General features: G+C 38.9%; 1 protein-coding gene across 1 annotated transcript in view; it reads left to right on the forward strand.

Annotated features, from left to right (window-relative positions):
• The window catches only part of eftud2 (elongation factor Tu GTP binding domain containing 2), a 53353-nt gene extending 34307 nt beyond the window's left edge, over window positions 1–19046 (forward strand). Inside the window, exons 17-28 of the mRNA XM_041217593.1 lie at window positions 950–1061; window positions 1485–1625; window positions 3778–3879; window positions 3993–4075; window positions 5605–5691; window positions 6523–6649; window positions 10290–10377; window positions 11439–11557; window positions 11936–12030; window positions 13226–13379; window positions 13862–13969; window positions 18725–19046. Of these exons, the coding sequence (XP_041073527.1) occupies window positions 950–1061; window positions 1485–1625; window positions 3778–3879; window positions 3993–4075; window positions 5605–5691; window positions 6523–6649; window positions 10290–10377; window positions 11439–11557; window positions 11936–12030; window positions 13226–13379; window positions 13862–13969; window positions 18725–18820 (1312 nt within the window). The 3' untranslated portion in view covers window positions 18821–19046. The remainder of the gene's footprint in view (window positions 1–949; window positions 1062–1484; window positions 1626–3777; window positions 3880–3992; window positions 4076–5604; window positions 5692–6522; window positions 6650–10289; window positions 10378–11438; window positions 11558–11935; window positions 12031–13225; window positions 13380–13861; window positions 13970–18724) is intronic.
• The last annotated feature ends 72 nt before the right edge of the window (window positions 19047–19118 follow it).

Below are 19118 nucleotides of genomic sequence, written 5' to 3' on the forward strand. Positions count from 1 at the left end.
TTTGAAAACAAGGATGAGGATTTTAACTCTTCACTCACTGGAAATGCTGGGCTCAACTGTACCTCTCTTTAATGGTGGCATGGCCAGGTTTGGAAATGCATCAGGATAGCCTTTGGCACTCATGCATACCCATGTGCTGCACAGGATCTGAGTGCTCCAATATGTTAAGCTGACCAAAGTTGTATAACAAGTGAAGAGGGCACTCAGTAGAGCACATACTACAGCCATGTTGTGTTAACACAATGTATTTATAATTGCACAGCTCTTTCATGAGCCTTTTCCCTGACTGGTTGATGTTCTATTAATCCAAAGCTGAAAAACAAAATCGTTTTATTAAGAACTTCCATCTCACTGAGGAGACTTCAGGTTATGCCACATCCAACAATCTGCTCTGAAAACTCTGCTCACATTTTGACAGCTGTGACAAATTCCAATAGAGCAGCTAAGGCAATCCACAACGTTCTAAAACAATCAACTATATTCTAAATAAAACAACCCACAACATTCTAAAAGAAAAAGTCAGCTTGTGCCCAATCTCCCAATGTTAAAAAATCTTTTAAGAAATTTCAGGATCCAGATCCGGTCCGGATCAACCAAAACCTAATCAGCTCTTCCTTCGGCCATACCCTATCTGTGTACCAAGTTTCATTGAAATCCGTCCATTAGTTTTTAAGATATATTGTTTACAGACTAACAAACAGGACAAAAACATTACCTCTGCCCACCTTCAGTGGCAGAGATAATTAGCTTACTACATAATTACACAAGTTATTGGTTGAAATTTTGGAATATTTATTAAGTTCTGGAATACTTCTTAAAGTATCTGTATATTTTAATAAATGTGGAAGGATTCCTCACGGACCTGTATAATTATGAAACAGTTAATGTTATTGAATTCTTCACTGTATTTCTTCTCTGATCTAAAATTATGATTTATCCTTTCTTTAAGGTATCATATAGAGGTTAACAGAGTTCCAGCTGGTAACTGGGTTCTCATAGAAGGAGTGGACCAGCCCATCGTAAAGACAGCCACCATCACAGAACCAAGAGGCAATGATGAGGTAAAACATTTTAGCATAGTTAAAAGTAGCATTTGAAATTAAAGTGGCTACATAAATTATGTGTAATTGCTTTTATTTAGATCTTCGGACAAAAAGGCTGGAATATACCTGTTATGATTTACTGGTGTCTGCATTGTAATTGATCAGTTAGGTGATTGCTTAAAATTCATAGCCGCTGGTAGATATATGAAAAAAACAAAATCCTGGCAGACAACAAAATGGGGGTCAATTTCCACGGAGGCTCTCTTGATCGTCTACTGTAAGTTTGACAGATGAACCACAGAAAACGATTAAAAACAATGTAAATAGTATTTATGGCATTTCCTAGGAAGAAAGCTGGCCTTGTTTTGGTCTGCCAGGTTTCTATGTTTCACACATGAATGTGGAAATTTATGAAGTTCTGATGTTCATTTCTAATTTCAGGCTCAGATCTTCAGGCCTCTCAAGTTTAATACAGCATCTGTCATTAAAATAGCTGTGGAACCTGTCAACCCATCTGAGCTTCCAAAAATGTTGGACGGCTTAAGAAAGGTCAACAAAAGCTACCCATCACTAACTACTAAGGTGTGAATACGATTAGCATTGCTCAGAAAAGTTGTTTATTCTCGAAGAAAAAAATTGCATGTATATCATACGGACACGTGAAATGGGCCATACGATCCCTCAGTCTGCTCCACCATTCAATTAAATCATGGCTCTCATCTTCTATATCAATTCAACTTCATGACCCCTGGACATCATAAACGTTTTACAGCCATTGAAGTATTTTTTCAAGTGTAGCCACTGATCTAATTTATGAAATATGGCAGCAGTTTATGCACAGTAATGTCCCACAGGCAGCAATGAGATAATGATCAGATGATCTGTTTTTGTGACACTGGTTGAGAAATAAATATTGACCCAGACACTGGAGAGAAGTTTCCTGCTCTTCACCATAATGCTGTCAGATCTTCTGCATTAACCTGATAAGTCAGACCAGACCTCAGTTATCATTTCATCCAAATGTCAGTACCTCTGACAATACAACACTCCCTCAGTACTGTGCTGAGAGTACCAGTCTAGATTTTGTGCTCAAGGCTTTAGAATGGGTCTTGAATTCACAGCCTTCTAACTCAGAAGTAATCACAGGAGGAGGGCTACCAATGAGCTACAATTGACATCTTTTAATTTCATACTTCATACTTTAATTTAAGTAGAAGTGCCCTATATTCGTTTTTGCCAGTGTTTACAAGAAGTTGATATAGTATAGAGGTGAGGGGTCATGTAAATATGATTGGGTTCACCTCTGGATAAATGAAGCAGACTTAAAAGCAATTGACAGCATTAATAATTTGTAATCCTATGAAGCAAGTATATTTTGAAAACAATCTACAAATAACTGAAGCATTAAGAAATATATATTGCCTTTTTTATTTACTTGTTGATGGGATGTGGGCGTTGCTGGCTATGCCAGCATTTATTGCCCATCCCTAATTGCCCTGTTCAGAGGGCATTTAAGAGTCAATCACATTGCTGTGGGTCTGGAGTCGCACGTAGGCCAGACTAGGTAAGGACGGCAGATTTCCTTCCTTAAAGGACATTAGTGAACCTGGTGGGTTTTTACAACAATCGGCAATGGTTTCATGGTCATCATCAGACTTTTAATTCCAGATACTTATTGAATTCAAATTCCACCATCTGCCGTGGTGGAATTTGAAACCAGGTCCCCAGAGCATTACCTCTGGGTCTCTGGGTTACCAGTCCAGTGACAATACGCCACCACCTCCCTGTTACAACAAAAGTACAGACTGCATCAAACATTTATTTTATTTTTCATGGAATGTGGGTGTCACTGCCCATCCCTAGGTGCCTTTGAGATGGTGATGGTGAGCGGCCTTCTTGAACTGCTGCAGTTCATGTGCAAATGGATTAGAGGCTGTTGAGCGTAACTGAATTGGCAGCATTGTTGGAGGTGAAACGGTGAAATACTGTAGGAACACCGTTTATAGGGGTTTCAATATTTGCTTGGTTACATTAATACCTTCCTCATTCAAGAGTGTTTACTTATAAATTATTGGATGGAAATATTTTCTTTGAGGATTGTACAAAATAGTTTCTACATTAACACCTGGCATCGACTACCTTATTTTTATGTTTATATTTTCATCCTGTGCTGTTCTCTCTTTATAATTTGGAAAAGTTATAAATAATAAAACACTTAATTCTCAATATTGTTCGAATATTGTTAACTTTTTTGATGCATAAATTCCTCTCATCAGTCAGTAAGGATTTTGATGCTTCTGTCATCGCTTTGTTGACCCGCGGCATAGTTGATGGAAAAATGAAAAAATATTTTTAAAAATTGAATATTGCAACTTCTGACAGGGAAGAATAAAAATTAAATCCATTTGAACCCTCATCAGTAAGAACCTGAAAGTTTCTGCCATTGTTTTGTATTTTCTATAAACAACTTGTTAAAGTTAAAATTAACATTTTTTTTAAAGTGTCTGGATTACTATAATATAGTTCCTATGTGAAACTATGGTGGAAAATAATCATTAGTGTGGTCTATCCAATGAGCTATACACATGTTTGCAATTTTGTCACACATACATCTTCCCATTGTCTCTTAAAGGCCATGGCCACAAAAATGCTACTGCTGCCATCAAAGAATAAAGTGAGCAATTTAACTTATTACCCATATTAATAATAATTGTTATTTTTTTTTCTGCTAAAGGTAGAAGAGTCTGGGGAGCATGTAATACTTGGAACTGGAGAGCTCTACCTGGACTGTGTGATGCATGACCTTAGGAAGATGTATTCTGAAATTGATATAAAGGTAGTGCAAATATCTGAAAATTATGACTTTGTAGTTGTTAATATTTACTGCCACAACACATGCTCTGTGCAAAAGTTAATTGTTTCTGCCTTAGTGACTTGTTTTTCTTGCAGGTAGCTGACCCTGTTGTAACATTCTGTGAAACTGTTGTGGAAACCTCATCTTTGAAATGTTTTGCAGAAACACCCAACAAAAAGTGAGTTTCTTGCATTGGTTGCAGTCAGTTCCTTTAGTATTCACAGCAGTGAGAGACTAGAGTTTTCAGTTTCCATGAACCATTAATGCTGCAGGCGAATCATTTGTTTTACCCACAGGTCATGCGTGAAACATTTACATTGTTTTTGTAATTTGTCTACTCTACTAAGTTATTGGAAATACATACAAAAAAATCAATAACATTTTTTAAAAAATCAATTTTCACCATACTTTCCTTTTTTGGCGGTGGATTAGTTAAAAACTGAATCCCTCCTGAATTTTCACCAGAAACCGCCTATGTTTTCTATTTTGGTAAAGATTCAGAAGTAAGTGCCCATTGCATCTGTCATTTTAGCACGTGAATCATGTAATATACTGACATCTTTTGGCCCAGACTGCTGCAGAAAATAGATGGAGTTTTTGCCATTTGTACTTTTTAATGGTACTCCTTTTGTATTGTCGTAAACACAATTTAAATTTTGCAACTTAAAATAATTAGTTGGTATAAATAACTACATGTTTTTTTCCCCACAATTCAAATCTTGTGAAAAAGGAACAGTGATCATGGATTAATGGGTTGGCTGCATTAGGCATGTGGGGATCATTTTAATGATTTTTATTTTATTATAGCACATACAACTTATCCAGCTTTCAGACATCTAAAACAAGCAGTCTAAAAAGTGTAGGCTCTGCTTGAACTTGTGTATATGGAAACAATTGTACTCATGTCTGCACTTTTGCTCTCATTCTTCCTTTTTGCTGTTGCCTGTAAATAGGCAATTGAAGAGGAAATCAGAGGACCTGATTACAGCAAACAAAGAGAATGGAGAAAGACCAACAGAAAGAACATACTGCAGATCATAGCATTGAATTTGAAGGATGCAGTAAAGCTCTCAGGCTTTGACTTTGTTTTTAAATAGATAATTGTGGGTTGTCTTTTAGCTTAGCTTCCTTTTAATCTTGTTTTCTTGAGTTCCAGCAAAGTTCCAAATAAATGCTGATTTTTCTCCAAATTTAATGGAATATTTTGGGGTCCAATTCGCTTCTATGTTTTGGTGATAAAATAGAAACTGAGTGATACACAAAATAACTTCAATTATTCTCACATTTAAATTAACTCAGTTTAAGAAAATCTTATAACTGAAAGTTCATTCTGTAATTATGGAGGATCTCAATTCATTGGATTTTTTTTAAAATATGGCACACAGCCCTTCAACAGGACAATGAGCTAACTCCTGTGTGCACTTCATCTCAGCAATATTACTGTGGGAAGGTAAATCAGCTTGATACTTAGTCATTTTTGTGTCTTCCCCCCACCCCCACCCTCTAGCATCTAGCCTGCAGCAGCATTAGTGGAAGCCTGAGAGCAGGTTATATGTTTGGCTATAATTGGTGACAGATTCTGGGAAGCCCGGAAAATAGTGCAGGAGAATAATAGTTTAGAGTAAGGCTTAAAAGAAAAAGCATGCACCTTGACATGGAACATATTCTTTATATTAATTTGTTCTCTTTTCTCCGACCACCCCAAAGGAATAAGATCACCATGATTGCAGAACCTCTAGAGAAAGGTTTGGCAGAAGACATTGAGAATGAAGTGGTCCAAATTACCTGGAACAGGTAGAAGTAACTGTACCAGATTTTATCACATATTTCTAATGAGTGGGAAGGTGATTCAGTTATTAATGTCACTATTAACTAGCCAATCTTAACTGGGTATCATTTCAGTTTGACATTGAGAAAAGCCAAGGACAAAAAAGTTTTTCAGCTCATTTCCCTAGAGCTCTGATTCTACCTTTGCAACACCCAATTAATTATTTAGAGTGCCTAAAGCTTTTATCTACATTGCCCCAAGCAAAAATGTATGAGCTTTAAGTAAGCAAGGTATTCCTAATACCTGTTTTAAATATAATATTCACTAGCTTAAGTTGTATTTTCTGGTCCTACTTTCCCAAAGAAATGTTAACTTTTTCTATCACCATAAAAGTTTCTATACTTCAGTTAAGACTAGAATAATGCATAGTTTGGGGTGGAGGAGCTAAAAGGGGAATTTATGTTGGGAGGCTAACACTGTTGTATCCAACTATATCAAAAATTATGCTGTGGCTTAAAAACTTTTTTTTCCAGATGTTTTAATTAGTGGATGGTTAGTTTTGGATTTGGTTCTACACCTATTTATCTTCAAAATATCATTTATTGCCTGTAGAAATACTACCTATTGAATAGGTAATTGTTTCTAATGTGCTATGAGGTGTGTTCGCAAATAGCACATTATGATGATTCCAAATATACCTTGTGCTTTGCAGCTGTTTCAAATAAGCAATAGAAACACGTTAACATAATTTGTTCACAAAGCATAGCTTTATTTTTGCACTTTCTTAGGATTTTAATGCAGCATAAGGTCCTTAAAAGTATGTCATAAATTTTATCTCTTTGTATGCCAAACTATAGGAAAAAACTGGGTGAATTTTTCCAAACAAAGTACGATTGGGATTTATTGGCAGCCCGTTCCATTTGGGCTTTTGGACCTGATACTACAGGCCCTAACATTTTGGTTGATGATACATTGCCATCAGAGGTAAGTGTCCAAAAAATAAGGCACTTCTCATGATAGATCTTTGTTATGTCATAAATCGTTTTCATTCAGCTAAAGTCAACTTATTATGCTGAAATGCATAAACCTAGAACTGTTTTGAATAGGACTATAGCAGTGTCTTCCTGGTGTGTTTGGTGCGAGTTTCATTGTACCAATAACCTTATTTTCCCACCTGCTATACAATAATTACATTTAGTTACTTAGCAGTACAGAACTTGAGTATTGCTAAAGAAAGACCTTATTCCTTTGGAGCAGAGGTGGTTGGAGAAAAGAGAAAAAATTAATATAAAGAACGTGTTCCATGTCAAGGTGCAAACTTTTTTTTTAAGCCTTGCTCTAAACTATTATCTCCTGCACTAATGTCTTGCACTCATCAAGACATTTGCAAGAACATGAAATTTCAAAGGGCAGCAACAACTTAAGGTGTTGCCATGGGATTCCCTGCAGGCCCAGTTCTCACCAACACCTTTGTCAGGTTCCATGAGAAGCACATCTTTGACGGAATGACCTCTAACCTCCTATCCCTTGCATATTTCCAATATGTAGATGATACATTTGCTATATTGAAGCTGCAGTGCATGTAAGAAATTTATTACACACCTTAATGGGCTCCAACCTGCGCTCAAATTTACCTTTGAAATGGAGAGTCAAACGAACTCCCATTCCTTAACATGTTGAGAAGTCTGCCAGTGGGTTTTCTACCAATGTCTACCGCAAGCCCACTTTCACTGGTCAGTATATGCGTTGGAATTCCTACGGTTCCATGTATTGTAAGATTGGCCTTACCAGCAGCCTTGTAAATAGAGTCTGAGCTATTTGCTCACCATACGAGCTTGATGGTGAAATTGGGTGCATCAAAGCTATCCTGATAATGGCTAGCCTGATCAGATCATTGCTCACTGTATATCACACAAACACATGAATGGGCCTAAGGCCACCACTTTTGATCCTGAAAAGTGCCCAGTCTACCGGTGTGATGCCAGTTAGGTAGGCTGTACACCCCAACGGCTGGTGGATCGTATCAAACTCCTCAACTGGCAAAGCGCTGACCGTACTCAAGAAGCCTGTGCTTGCAGATCTTAGTGTCTAACATTAGATATGATTCTGAAATTGGACAACACTTACTAATAAACCTGATTGTGCTAAGAATTATACTGACGCCCAGTTTAAGATTATCAGTTGGACCTGCAGTGTGGCTTACTTATGTGTGCTAGAAGCTGCATATATTCACACACAGGGCCCTGGTCCTTACAAATAGAATATGCCAACATTGTGCCTTTTTCAACTAAACAAAAGCTTAGGGGACAGCCATTCCCCGGTTCATTCCCCATTGCAATACCTTGACCAATTAGAGTTGACCTGCCTGGTTTGAATTTAAACAACAGCTTAGCAGTTAGGTGTTCCTTGGTGTATTCTCCATTACAATGGCTCTACCAATCAGAGTCCACTTGCAAACCAATCAGCACTCTGCTCATGCAGTATAAATTGTTGTTCCCCTTTGAGATTTGGTATCCTTACAAATCTGCCCTGATGAGTGCATGATTAAAAGCATTTTTTTTTTTCAGCAATAATTACATTTCAAATGACTTCCACAGCCTTCCCTAGAACACATTTTGAGCTTTTTTTAATGTGAGCATTGTTCATATTTGTGTATTTGGAAGGTGTTCAGCGGCAAACCTCATTTTCTGAATTGAGTTTGAGTTCAAATCTACATTTTCTCTTGGGTCTTAGTTTCTAAAACATGAAAACTTGGTTGTTGAATTTTCCAGAATATACTGGGTCTGGATTTTGGATGAAGAATGAATTAACGTTATTCTGTTACTTGGATCCATAATCCACAGGTAGTCATAGGAATTTTAAAGTATCCAGGTACTGATCAAAGGGCATTGTAAAACTAGAGTTTTCCAGTAAAATTCCAAATTTAAAATTAAATTTGGGCCTGAGCTTGACATGATGGACTCATTAGGTAGCCAGCATAGCAGTTGATATTACCTGAGCAATTTCGAAGAGAATAATTTTTGAGTTGGCAAAATTGTACTAAATTCCATTTCTCCCATAAATTTTTAACCTAAAACAATTTAATACCAGCACCTGAATGGACCTGCACTGCACTTGCCTTAGACTCATTGGGCAAAATTTTTATGCGCAAGCGTAAAATGACACACCTTGACGTCGGGTGAGTGTCCTGACGTCAATGCATAGTCGTGCGATATTTCGGTCGGGCGCGCACCATAATCAACAGCGCGCCCGCCGACAGTTAAAAAGCCTGTAAAGGCCATTAACAAGGTTATTAACTTAAATTTTTTGCTGCCCGTCCAACTTTATGACCAAGCGTCCTTTGCACTAAAGCAAATAAAATTTAAAAATTAAAACTTAATGAATAACATGTCCCTGCTCATGTGACAGAATCACATGAGGGGACATGTTTTATTACATTATTCATTTCTTTATTTTCTTTTTGAAAATGCTTCATCTCCCTGAGGCAGCTCTGTGCCCCAGGGAGATTCTCAAGCGCATACTTGCACACATGCATGAAATTCACACTCACCCTGCTCACCACCCACCTCAGCCCACACAGGCATCGCTGAGCGCTGCCACTCGCGTTTCATGCCGGGTGGGCCTTAGTTGGCCCGCCAGCATGAAATCCCCTTTTGGCCTCGATCGTGGGCAGCAGTCGACTTCCTGACCACCCCCGCTGAGCCCACCCAACAAGGGCAAGATTCTGCCCACAGACTTATAGACGTTTACAGCACCGGAGGCCATTTGGCCCATCGTATCCATGCCAGTCAAAGATCTGACAACACTAATCACATAGGCCCATAGCCTATGGCAACACAAGTCAATATCTAAATACTTAAATGTTACGAGAGTTTCTGACCCAACCGCCCTTTCAGGCAGTGAGTTCCAGACTCCCATCACCCTCTGGGTGAAAATGTTTCTCCTCAATTTCCCTCTTAGCCTTCTACCTCTTACCTTAAATCTATGACCCCTGATTATTGAGCCCTTGACTAATGGGAAAAGTGCCTTTCTATCCACCGTATCTATGTCCCTCATAATCTTTTACACCTCTATCAGGTCTCCTCTCAACCTTTGCTGTTCCAAGGAAAACAACCCCAACCTATCCAATCTTTCAATCTTTCCTCATAGCTCAGACCCTCCAACCAAGGCAGCATCCTGGTAAATCTCCTCTGCACCCTCTGCAGTGCAATTACATCCTTCCTATAATGTGGTGGCCAGAACTGCATGCAGTACTCCAGTTGTCTAACCAGCGTTTTATACGGTTCCAGCATAACCTCCTTGCTCTTGTATTCTATGCCTTGGCTAATAAAGACAAGTATCCTATATGCCTACTTAATCACCTTATCTACCTACCATGTTACCCGCAGGGATCTGTGGAGATGCACACCAAGGTCCCTTAAATCTTCAGCACTTTCCAACATCCTACCATTCATAATCCCTTGCCTTGTTAGCCCTCCCCAAGTGCATTACCTCACACTTTTCCGGGTTGAATTCCATTTGCCACTGCTCTGCCCACCTGACCAGTCCATTGATATCCTCCTGCAGTTCATGGCTATCCTCGTCCTCCTTCTGTGCAATTTTATTTTAATTGTTTTTATTACAGGTGGATAAAGCACTTTTAGGTTACGTGAAGGACAGCATCGTCCAGGGATTCCAATGGGGAACTCGCGAAGGACCACTTTGTGATGAACGTATGTTGGCCAGCCGTCAATTAAAGCAATGTTTCATGTTTGACATTTTAGTAACTGGTAGAATTTTTAAAATTCAAATGAGAAATTATAAAAGTATTGTTAATGCTCAGATTACTTAGAGATATGTCTTGTTACAATCATATTGATCTTACACTCAAACATATCAATTATAGTTTATTAATTTAACTGATTCTTCTCATATGCTATTTTGTGTTTTTGCCACAATTTGATTTACTTTGTTTATTTATTTATGCCTGGCACACTTAACTCCATTGCTAAACACTTCTGTTGAGTTACAAGGCAGAAGTAAAACAGAATGGTGATTGTTTTTTAACAAGAGAATGAAATATGAGAAATTTTGCAGTGTCCCATGCCAGATTAATTCCAACATATCTTATGGTGCTGAGCACTGCGGCACTGTACTTGAGATTTGATGATATTAGAGCCCTTATCTGTGAAAAGGCATAGGATGTGAAGTCACCCACATGTAACTCAACAGGAAATTAACGCAATAGCACTTATTGTCGTGTGTAGACGTGACAACCATTTTGTACACCCGTAGGTCCCACAAACAGTCAAAACATAAGTAAGCAGTTAATATGACAGTATTGGTTGTTGGAGAAATATTAACCAGGCCACCAAGAACTTTTTGCTCCTCCTCTGATAGTGCTATGGGTTATTTATCATTCACTGGGACAGATGAAGCATCAGTTTATCATCTCATTGAAAAGATGTAATCTGTGCAAAAGGAGCCCCCCCCCCCCACATACTATGCTGCAGTGCTAGCCTAGGTTATGGGCTCAAGACTGAGTAGAGCCTCAACCTACCGCCTTCTGGTCTGCTAAAGACAAAGTCAGACTCACAATCCTTCCATAGGAGCTTTGGTCTCACTTCACCAATTAATCATGAATGACATCCTTTATTGCAAATACGTCAGTTTATTTTTTATAAAGCTTCCAAGTTTTAAGTAAAGCCTTATGGCTCTGTTTTTAAATTAAGTTGGTCTTAAGATGCAGAATTTGTCCCAAGTGTATCTTAGGATGTGTATCTTTTCTTCATAGCAATTCGTAATGTGAAGTTCAAGATCCTTGATGCGGTAATAGCTCAAGAGCCATTGCATAGGGGAGGAGGGCAGATTATCCCAACAGCCAGACGAGTAGTGTATTCAGCTTTCCTGATGGTAAGGGTTCCCCTTTAACATTTTGCCTCTTTGAATGCTGAATTGTTTTGCAGAATCATTTCCTACTTTTCTGTATGCTTTTGTGGTTATACTAAGCAAAGTACACACCCTAGACACTGGAATAAGTTTGTTTTAGCATGCAAAATATTTTAGACATGATTTGTGCACCACCAGTATAATCTAAATATAGATTTATTCTGTAAACAAATTTCTGGTTCTGTTATTTTTCATGTAATTATACTTAACCATTCAACACCGTTTCAACAAATTTATTTGAATCAACAAGTTGTTTCTGCACCTATTGAGTTATAAAATATCTGTACAGTATCTCTGTTCTGTGGTATACTGGTAGGTTTGACAAAGTGTACTTTTTTATAGGCTACTCCTCGTCTGATGGAGCCTTATTACTTTGTGGAGGTGCAGGCACCGGCAGACTGTGTTTCAGCGGTTTATACAGTCTTGGCTAGAAGGAGGTATGCGGATTAATTCTACCCATGTCATGCTTTAATCTTTGTCTTAGATTTTAAGCAGCCCAGATCCACCACAGTATTCACTGAAAATGTTACTGTACTGACTGGGTGCAGAGGGAGGCAACATAACAAAAACATAACAAAAATTTTACCACTGTTTAATTTATCATATGCTTAAATGTGATTAAATACTATTTTTATCACATTGTCTGTTTAAACCAAGGAATTGTTAGCTGAAAAGAGAACACAATATATTGAGAAATTCACAGTATACATTTAAAAAATGCAAGCCCCAGATAACAGTTGAATGTGGTGTAATCTGGTAAATTACATGTGACCTTGGATTGATTGGAAAACAATCCCCAATAGTAACATCAGGATTGTATTACTTTAGCTTTACTCTTTGTATTTTGGTAATACTTCACTGCTAGTATCATGAATTCTTCTCAATGAATGTGTAACATTTAGGATTTGAGTCTCCTTTGCATGATTTGTTGCCCCCTCCACCAGATATCTTCCTTTTCCTCTGCTCCCCTAAAAAATAAATTCCTGTTGGAGTACATTTCCATATGCACCTGCAATGCCCCACTATCTCGCCCAAGGGACTCTTCATTTTGTGCACTGTGGCAGACAGTTTCGCTTTCATTTGCAGCTCAGGCTGATCTGTTACCTGATGTCTGCACAAGTGTAGTTTCCAACAGGGCTCACAGGATGTCAAATTTTAGAGACATTTTTCTGTTCTCAACTTGGGGGTGCTGAAGCCAGGTATAACCTTTCTGCCCTGGATTGCTCAGTACTTTATTGAGTGATGAACTTCCCAATGTGTCATTGGTGACATGTTCAGTAAAATGCAACTGTTTGTGAGATGTATCTTCCCTCTTGTTAAAAATACAGTAGTAACACTATGTCAAATAATCTGATTTCTGAAAAGACTAGAGCATCTATCACCTGAGTAATGGAAGTATAGAAGCTATATTTTTCTTAAGTTTCCAATCATAAATTGCATCAGGAATATTTCACATAGTTACTCTAATTGAGATGGCAACTAAGTACACATTTATCATGGCTCAAAGGAACTCAGAATTTGTCATATAAAGAATTTTAAGTTAATGATGTTCATAGTCCCATGAAGATTGAACAATCTGAACATACAAACTGGAAGATGTTTCCTCTGCAGTGATTTTGTTTTTGTCTACAGGGGCCATGTGACACAGGATGCACCAATCCCAGGTTCTCCACTTTATACAATCAAGGCATTTGTACCAGCTATTGACTCATTTGGTTTTGAGACGGACCTGCGGACACACACACAGGGACAAGCTTTCTCCCTCTCAGTCTTCCACCATTGGCAGGTGAGAATTTGCCATTCAGAAGCAAACAGTTGCAAGTATTATGCACATAATATATAATAAAAAGATGGTATCAGCTTTTTAAAAAGTGACCGGGAAGCTGTCTGGTCTTCCTAAAAAAACAATCCAAGTAGATCCCTAATGTTCTTTTAGAAAAGGAAATCTGTTGTTCTTACCCAGTCTGACCTATGTGAGTCCAGTCCCATATCAACATGGTTGGCTCTTGCCTGCTCTCTGAAGTGTTCTAACAAGCCTCTGAGTTCTATCAAACTCTGGACAACTAAGTAGTAAATGTTGGCCTTGGTAGTCCTGGGAATAACTTTTTGTTGAGTTCATAAAACATTTGACTAATTTTAACATTTAGTTAATTAGTTCCTCTAAATTAAATAACAAACATGTTTCTAAAGCATAAATTGTTTGAGGTTGCAAAGATAAGCATTAGCTGTAATTACATAAAGTAATGAGTTTTGCGGTTCTGTAACTAGATTGTGCCTGGTGATCCCTTGGACAAGAGCATCATCATCAGACCCTTGGAACCGCAGCCTGCGCCTCATCTGGCAAGAGAGTTCATGATCAAAACAAGAAGGAGAAAGGTAATTCGATCTGACTGAAGATGTATTGAACCCTTGGTAACTGTAGACACATTTATCTGTTCCGTAAGGTATTGTTTCTTTAGTAATATCGGGAAGGTTGAACTATTGCTGAAATAGATGTTCCTTTTTTCAATGTGGTCTTCTAACAGGTTACAGCATTTTATCACTAACCAACACAAAACAACTACAATTAGTCGACTGATTATATCAGTTTCTTTAACTCTTGGTTCATATAAAGCTATCCGTGAACGCTTGTGATGTTATATGGGTTTTGAACTTTGGCTAACTTTCAGTTTGGCATCTTGGACTGCTGACTTGCAAGTTTAGACTTTTAGCATAACAAGAAATGACACAGGACCCTTCCGAGCATAAAAGCCTTCAAGTTCAGAAATGCACAAATCCTTAAATATTTGCATGCTTACTATTAGTTATCATGAGTAGAGCTCTGTAGATCAAGATGAAAGTATGAGGCAAACTGCACACCAGGCTGGGAAAATTTCACATTCTAGCAGGTACAACAAGGGAGTTTATGATCCCCACGTTTGCCCCCAAGTGGCTATTCTTCAAAAGTGAGCTCAGGCATTGAATATCACAGGAGGCATCACAATTGAACAACATCCTTCCAGCAAGGGTCAATGGATAGTGTTTGGGAACGCTTGTGGTGATCCATTCCTGCTCCCATAGAGCTAAGCTGACTAAGTGCATGCCAAGAACTGAACCTAGGATTTTCTTAATTTGTATAGTCACCTAATCCTGGTCTTAATCTGCTGAAGAACATGTTTGCAGCACTCCTGGAAGAAATCTGTAGAAGTAATTAATCTATCATTGTGTACTTGTCATGATTTAAAATAGTGGAATTACTCCATTTAATCAGAGTTTCATCGTAATGATAGAAAATTAGACAATTCTTTCTAACTTGCTGCTAAAACTAGTTTGTGATTATTGAAAAGTCTGCTAATGTAAATGTTTAAAAAATGGATTTGCTGAATCTCCCAAAGATGTTTGTTGGAAAATGTTGTTTTAGCTAATTAATGTTTTACTGCAAGCTTCCTGCACCTAAAGTCATGGAATGAGAGTATTCTTAATGTTAAATATACTGGCTGCACTACGTCAGACCACCATCCTTTTCAATCACTAAATTCTAACTGCCACAGCCTGGGTTTGAACCTTGATCTTCCCTGTCTTTCAAGCCAACTTGCCCAGTAGGTAAATTTTATTAGCAAAGATGAGGTACTGTTTCAAGTTTCTCGAGTGTTCGCTACTGTAAATGGACTTTGCATCCTCTATTGCATCTTTATTGTCCAGTATCTAGTTACATAATATCATGACGTGGGGATCATAACAAAAACTCCCTTGTTGTACCTACTGGATTATTAATTTTCACATATTCACAGAAGGCAAGACTGAAAGGAATCTAATAAGGAGAGGCACAACTTTAAACCAATAAACTGGTTTAATTTGCAAGACTACATGACCAAGCTGCATACTGTTTTCTACCATTCCTCATACCATAAACATGATAAATTTACAACTCTACCACTACACTAAACAATTCACTTCCAAACTAGCTGTTCCCAAATTAATTGGTCAGTGGATTTAAGTTACAAACAATATGAATTCACTTTACTATTCTGGAACTGCTGTACATCTCAGACCTTTTCTCCACACACAAGGAGAAAGAGAAGGAAACAAACAAATATTGTTCACTGATCCCTTCTCTCAACTCTCTGAAGATTGGCCTGCCCAGCTGCTGAAGTTACCAACTTAAACTAAATGCTCCCGCCCTACAGGGCCAGTGACATTTGATTTGTCAAGCTCTTGATAGGTACGGTAAATGAAAACAAATCTGTCATAATGGCAGGCAGTTTCCAGGGCTAGAAATTGTACCAAGCCGAAAGACCATGCAAACTTCAAGTCTTCCCATCCAGGAACTACTCAAATCGAAATTGCTTGTGTAGCTCAGGGAGTTAACCCATTGTAATCCAAATCAGACCTTTTATAACAAGATCATAACATATCACAGAATCTCACAGTGCAGAAGAGGCCCTTCAGCCCATCAAGTCTGCACCAACATGTGAGAAACATCTGACCTACCAACCTAATCCCATTTACCATAGCCTTGAATGTTATGATGCGCCAAGTGCTCATCAGGTACTTTTTAAAGGATGTGAGGCAACCCGCCTTCACCACCCTCCTAGGCAGCGCATTCCAGACCGTCACCACCCTCTGGGTAAAAAAGATTTTCCTCACATCCTCCCTAAACCTCCTGCCCCTCACCTTGAACTTATGCCCCCTTGTGACTGACCCTTCAACTAAGGGGAACAGCTGCTCCCAATCCACCATGTCCATGCCCCTCATAATCTTGTACACCTCGATCAAGTCACCCCCTCAGTCTTCTCTGCTCCAATGAAAACAATCCAAGTCTATCCAACCTCTCTTCATAACATAAATGTTTCATCCCCGGCAACATCCTGGTGAATCTCCTCTGCACCCCCTCCAGTGCAACCACAAGCTTCCTATAATGTGGCGACCAGAACTGCACACAGTACTCCAGCTGTGGCCTCACCAAGGTTCTATACAACTCCAACATGACCTCCCTACTTTTGTAATCTATGCCTCGATTGACAAAGGCAAGTGTCCCATATGCCTTTTTCACCACCCCACTAACATGTCTCTCCGCCTTCAGAGATCTATGGACACACAGGCCAAGGTCCCTTTGTTCCTCAGAACTTCCTAGTGTTGTGCCGTTCATTGCAAGCATCCTTGTCAAATTATTCCTTCCAGAGTGTATCACCTCACACTTTTCAGGGTTAAATTCCATCTGCCACTTACCTGCCCATTTGACCATCCCGTCTATATCTTCCTGTAGCCCAAGACACTCAACCTCACTGTTAACCACCCGGCCAATCTTTGTGTCATCCGCAAACTTACTAATCCTCTCTCTCTCTCTTCTCTCTCCCCCCCCCCCCCCCCCCAACCCCACCCACCAACATAGTCATCTATGTCATTTATGTAAATGACAAATAATAGGGGACCCAACACAGATCCCTGTGGTACCCAACTGGACACTGGCTTCCAGTCACTAAAACATCCTTCTGTCATCACCCTCTGTCTCAGACAACTAAGCCAATTTTGAATCCACCTTATCAAATTACCCTGTATCCCATGTGCATTTGCCTTCTTTATAAGTCTCACATGTGGGACCTTGTCAAAGGCTTTGCTGAAATCCATATAAACTACATCAACTGCACTACCCTCATATACACATCTGGTTACCGCCTCAAAAAATCCATCAAATTTGTTATGCATGACCCCCCTCTGACAAAGCCATGCTGACTATTCCTGATCAAACCTTGCTTCTCCAAGTGGAGATAGATTCTCTCCTTCGGAATTTTCTCCAATAGTTTCCCTACCACGGACGTGAGACTCACTGGCCTGTAGTTCCCTGGTTTATCTCTACAATCCTTCTTAAATAGCGGAACCACATTAGCTGTTCTCCAGTCCTCTGGCACCTCCCCTGTGGCCAGAGAGGAATTAAAAATTTGGGTCAGAGCCCCTGCAATCTCCTCCCTTGCCTACCTCAGCAGTCTGGGACACAAATCATCCAGACCTGGAGATTTGTCCACTTTTAAGCTTGCCAACACCTCCAATACCTTGTCACTCCCTATATCAATTTGCTCAAGAACCTCACAGTCTCTCTCTCCGAGATCGATACCTTCATCCTCATTCTCTTGGGTGAAGACGGATGTGAAGTATTCGTTCAACAGTCTACCGCTATCCTCTGACTCCACCCATAGATTGCCCCCTTGGTCCCTAATGGGCCAGAGAGGAAAATAAAATTCCTTAAACTGTTATACACAAATCATACACAGAAATTGCTTCAGAAATTACACTTGGCACATTTTGCTTTCAGCTCGCTTTAAGGAGATGGCTTCTAATTTGATGTTTATACTGTATCCTCAGACATTTAGTGATTCACATTTCCAACTGATGTCATAGCAATAAATAGTCATTTGTAGTCCAGAATTTGAGTATTGCTGAAAAAAGAGACATGTTGAAGCTTTTTGTCTTGCACTTATCAGGACACTTCACAAGAATACCAATATAAGGGGAAAACAACAATTTATACTAAGAGTACTGATTGGTCGACAAGTGCACTCTGACTGGTAGAAGCTTTGCCAAGAAGAATGCACCAGAGATGGTGACTGGTGGTTAACTGCCAAGAATTGTTTGAAATTTAAACAAGGCAGCTTGACCCTGATTGATCGCATTGCCCTGAGGAATGAGTCAGCGAATGGCTGTCGCTTATTTTGTTTAGCTAAAACAGGCACAATGTCTGTACACGTTCTTTCTGTTTGCAAAGAACAGAGCCATGTGTGTTAATATATGCGCCACACTGCAAGCCCAACTGGTTGTCAGTGAAATTCTTAGCGCACCGAGGATTATTTAGCAAATGTTTTCCAATCTCGGAATCACCTCTAATGTTGCACAATGTTTTGAGTTTTGCAAACACGGGCTGGTTGGATACAGTCTGTACCCTGCCCATTGCAAACAGCGGCTGGGACGTCCTGATGAACGCAACACAAAAAGCTTCAACATGTCTTTTTTTTTTCAGCAATACTCATGTAATAAATGAAACAATTTAGTGGCTATTTTTTGTACTTTACCTTATATTCCCTGTAATAAATTTAGGAGATTTTAAGTATAACAAATAGGAATAATTCTGACAAATGTCACTGCTTCATTTATTAACAGGGCCTCAGTGAAGATGTCAGTATCAGCAAGTTTTTCGATGATCCTATGTTGCTGGAACTTGCAAAGCAGGATGTGGTTCTTAATTACCCCTTATAACTAAAACAATAGCCTCTGGAAGTAAGGACCAACTACTTGCATCCCTCAGCAGGACTCTGTACTTGGTTTTGCTCAGTCACGCTGATGGCATCCATTGGGACCGTACAAGTATGGAATGAAAAAGCCAGAAAGTGAGCTGATCTGAACTTTATATTTTGGTATTGCAGGTGAAATGTTTTTAGTAGAATACATCTTAAAATAAAATAAATGTTCGGTTTTCCATTTATATTGGCTGGGTTTTTCTTACAAAAATGTAGAGTTGATCTGTTATTTAGGCTGATTTTACATAGGTTTGATT

This window comes from Carcharodon carcharias, chromosome 23 (assembly GCF_017639515.1).
Source record: "Carcharodon carcharias isolate sCarCar2 chromosome 23, sCarCar2.pri, whole genome shotgun sequence".
Lineage (NCBI taxonomy): Eukaryota > Metazoa > Chordata > Chondrichthyes > Lamniformes > Lamnidae > Carcharodon > Carcharodon carcharias.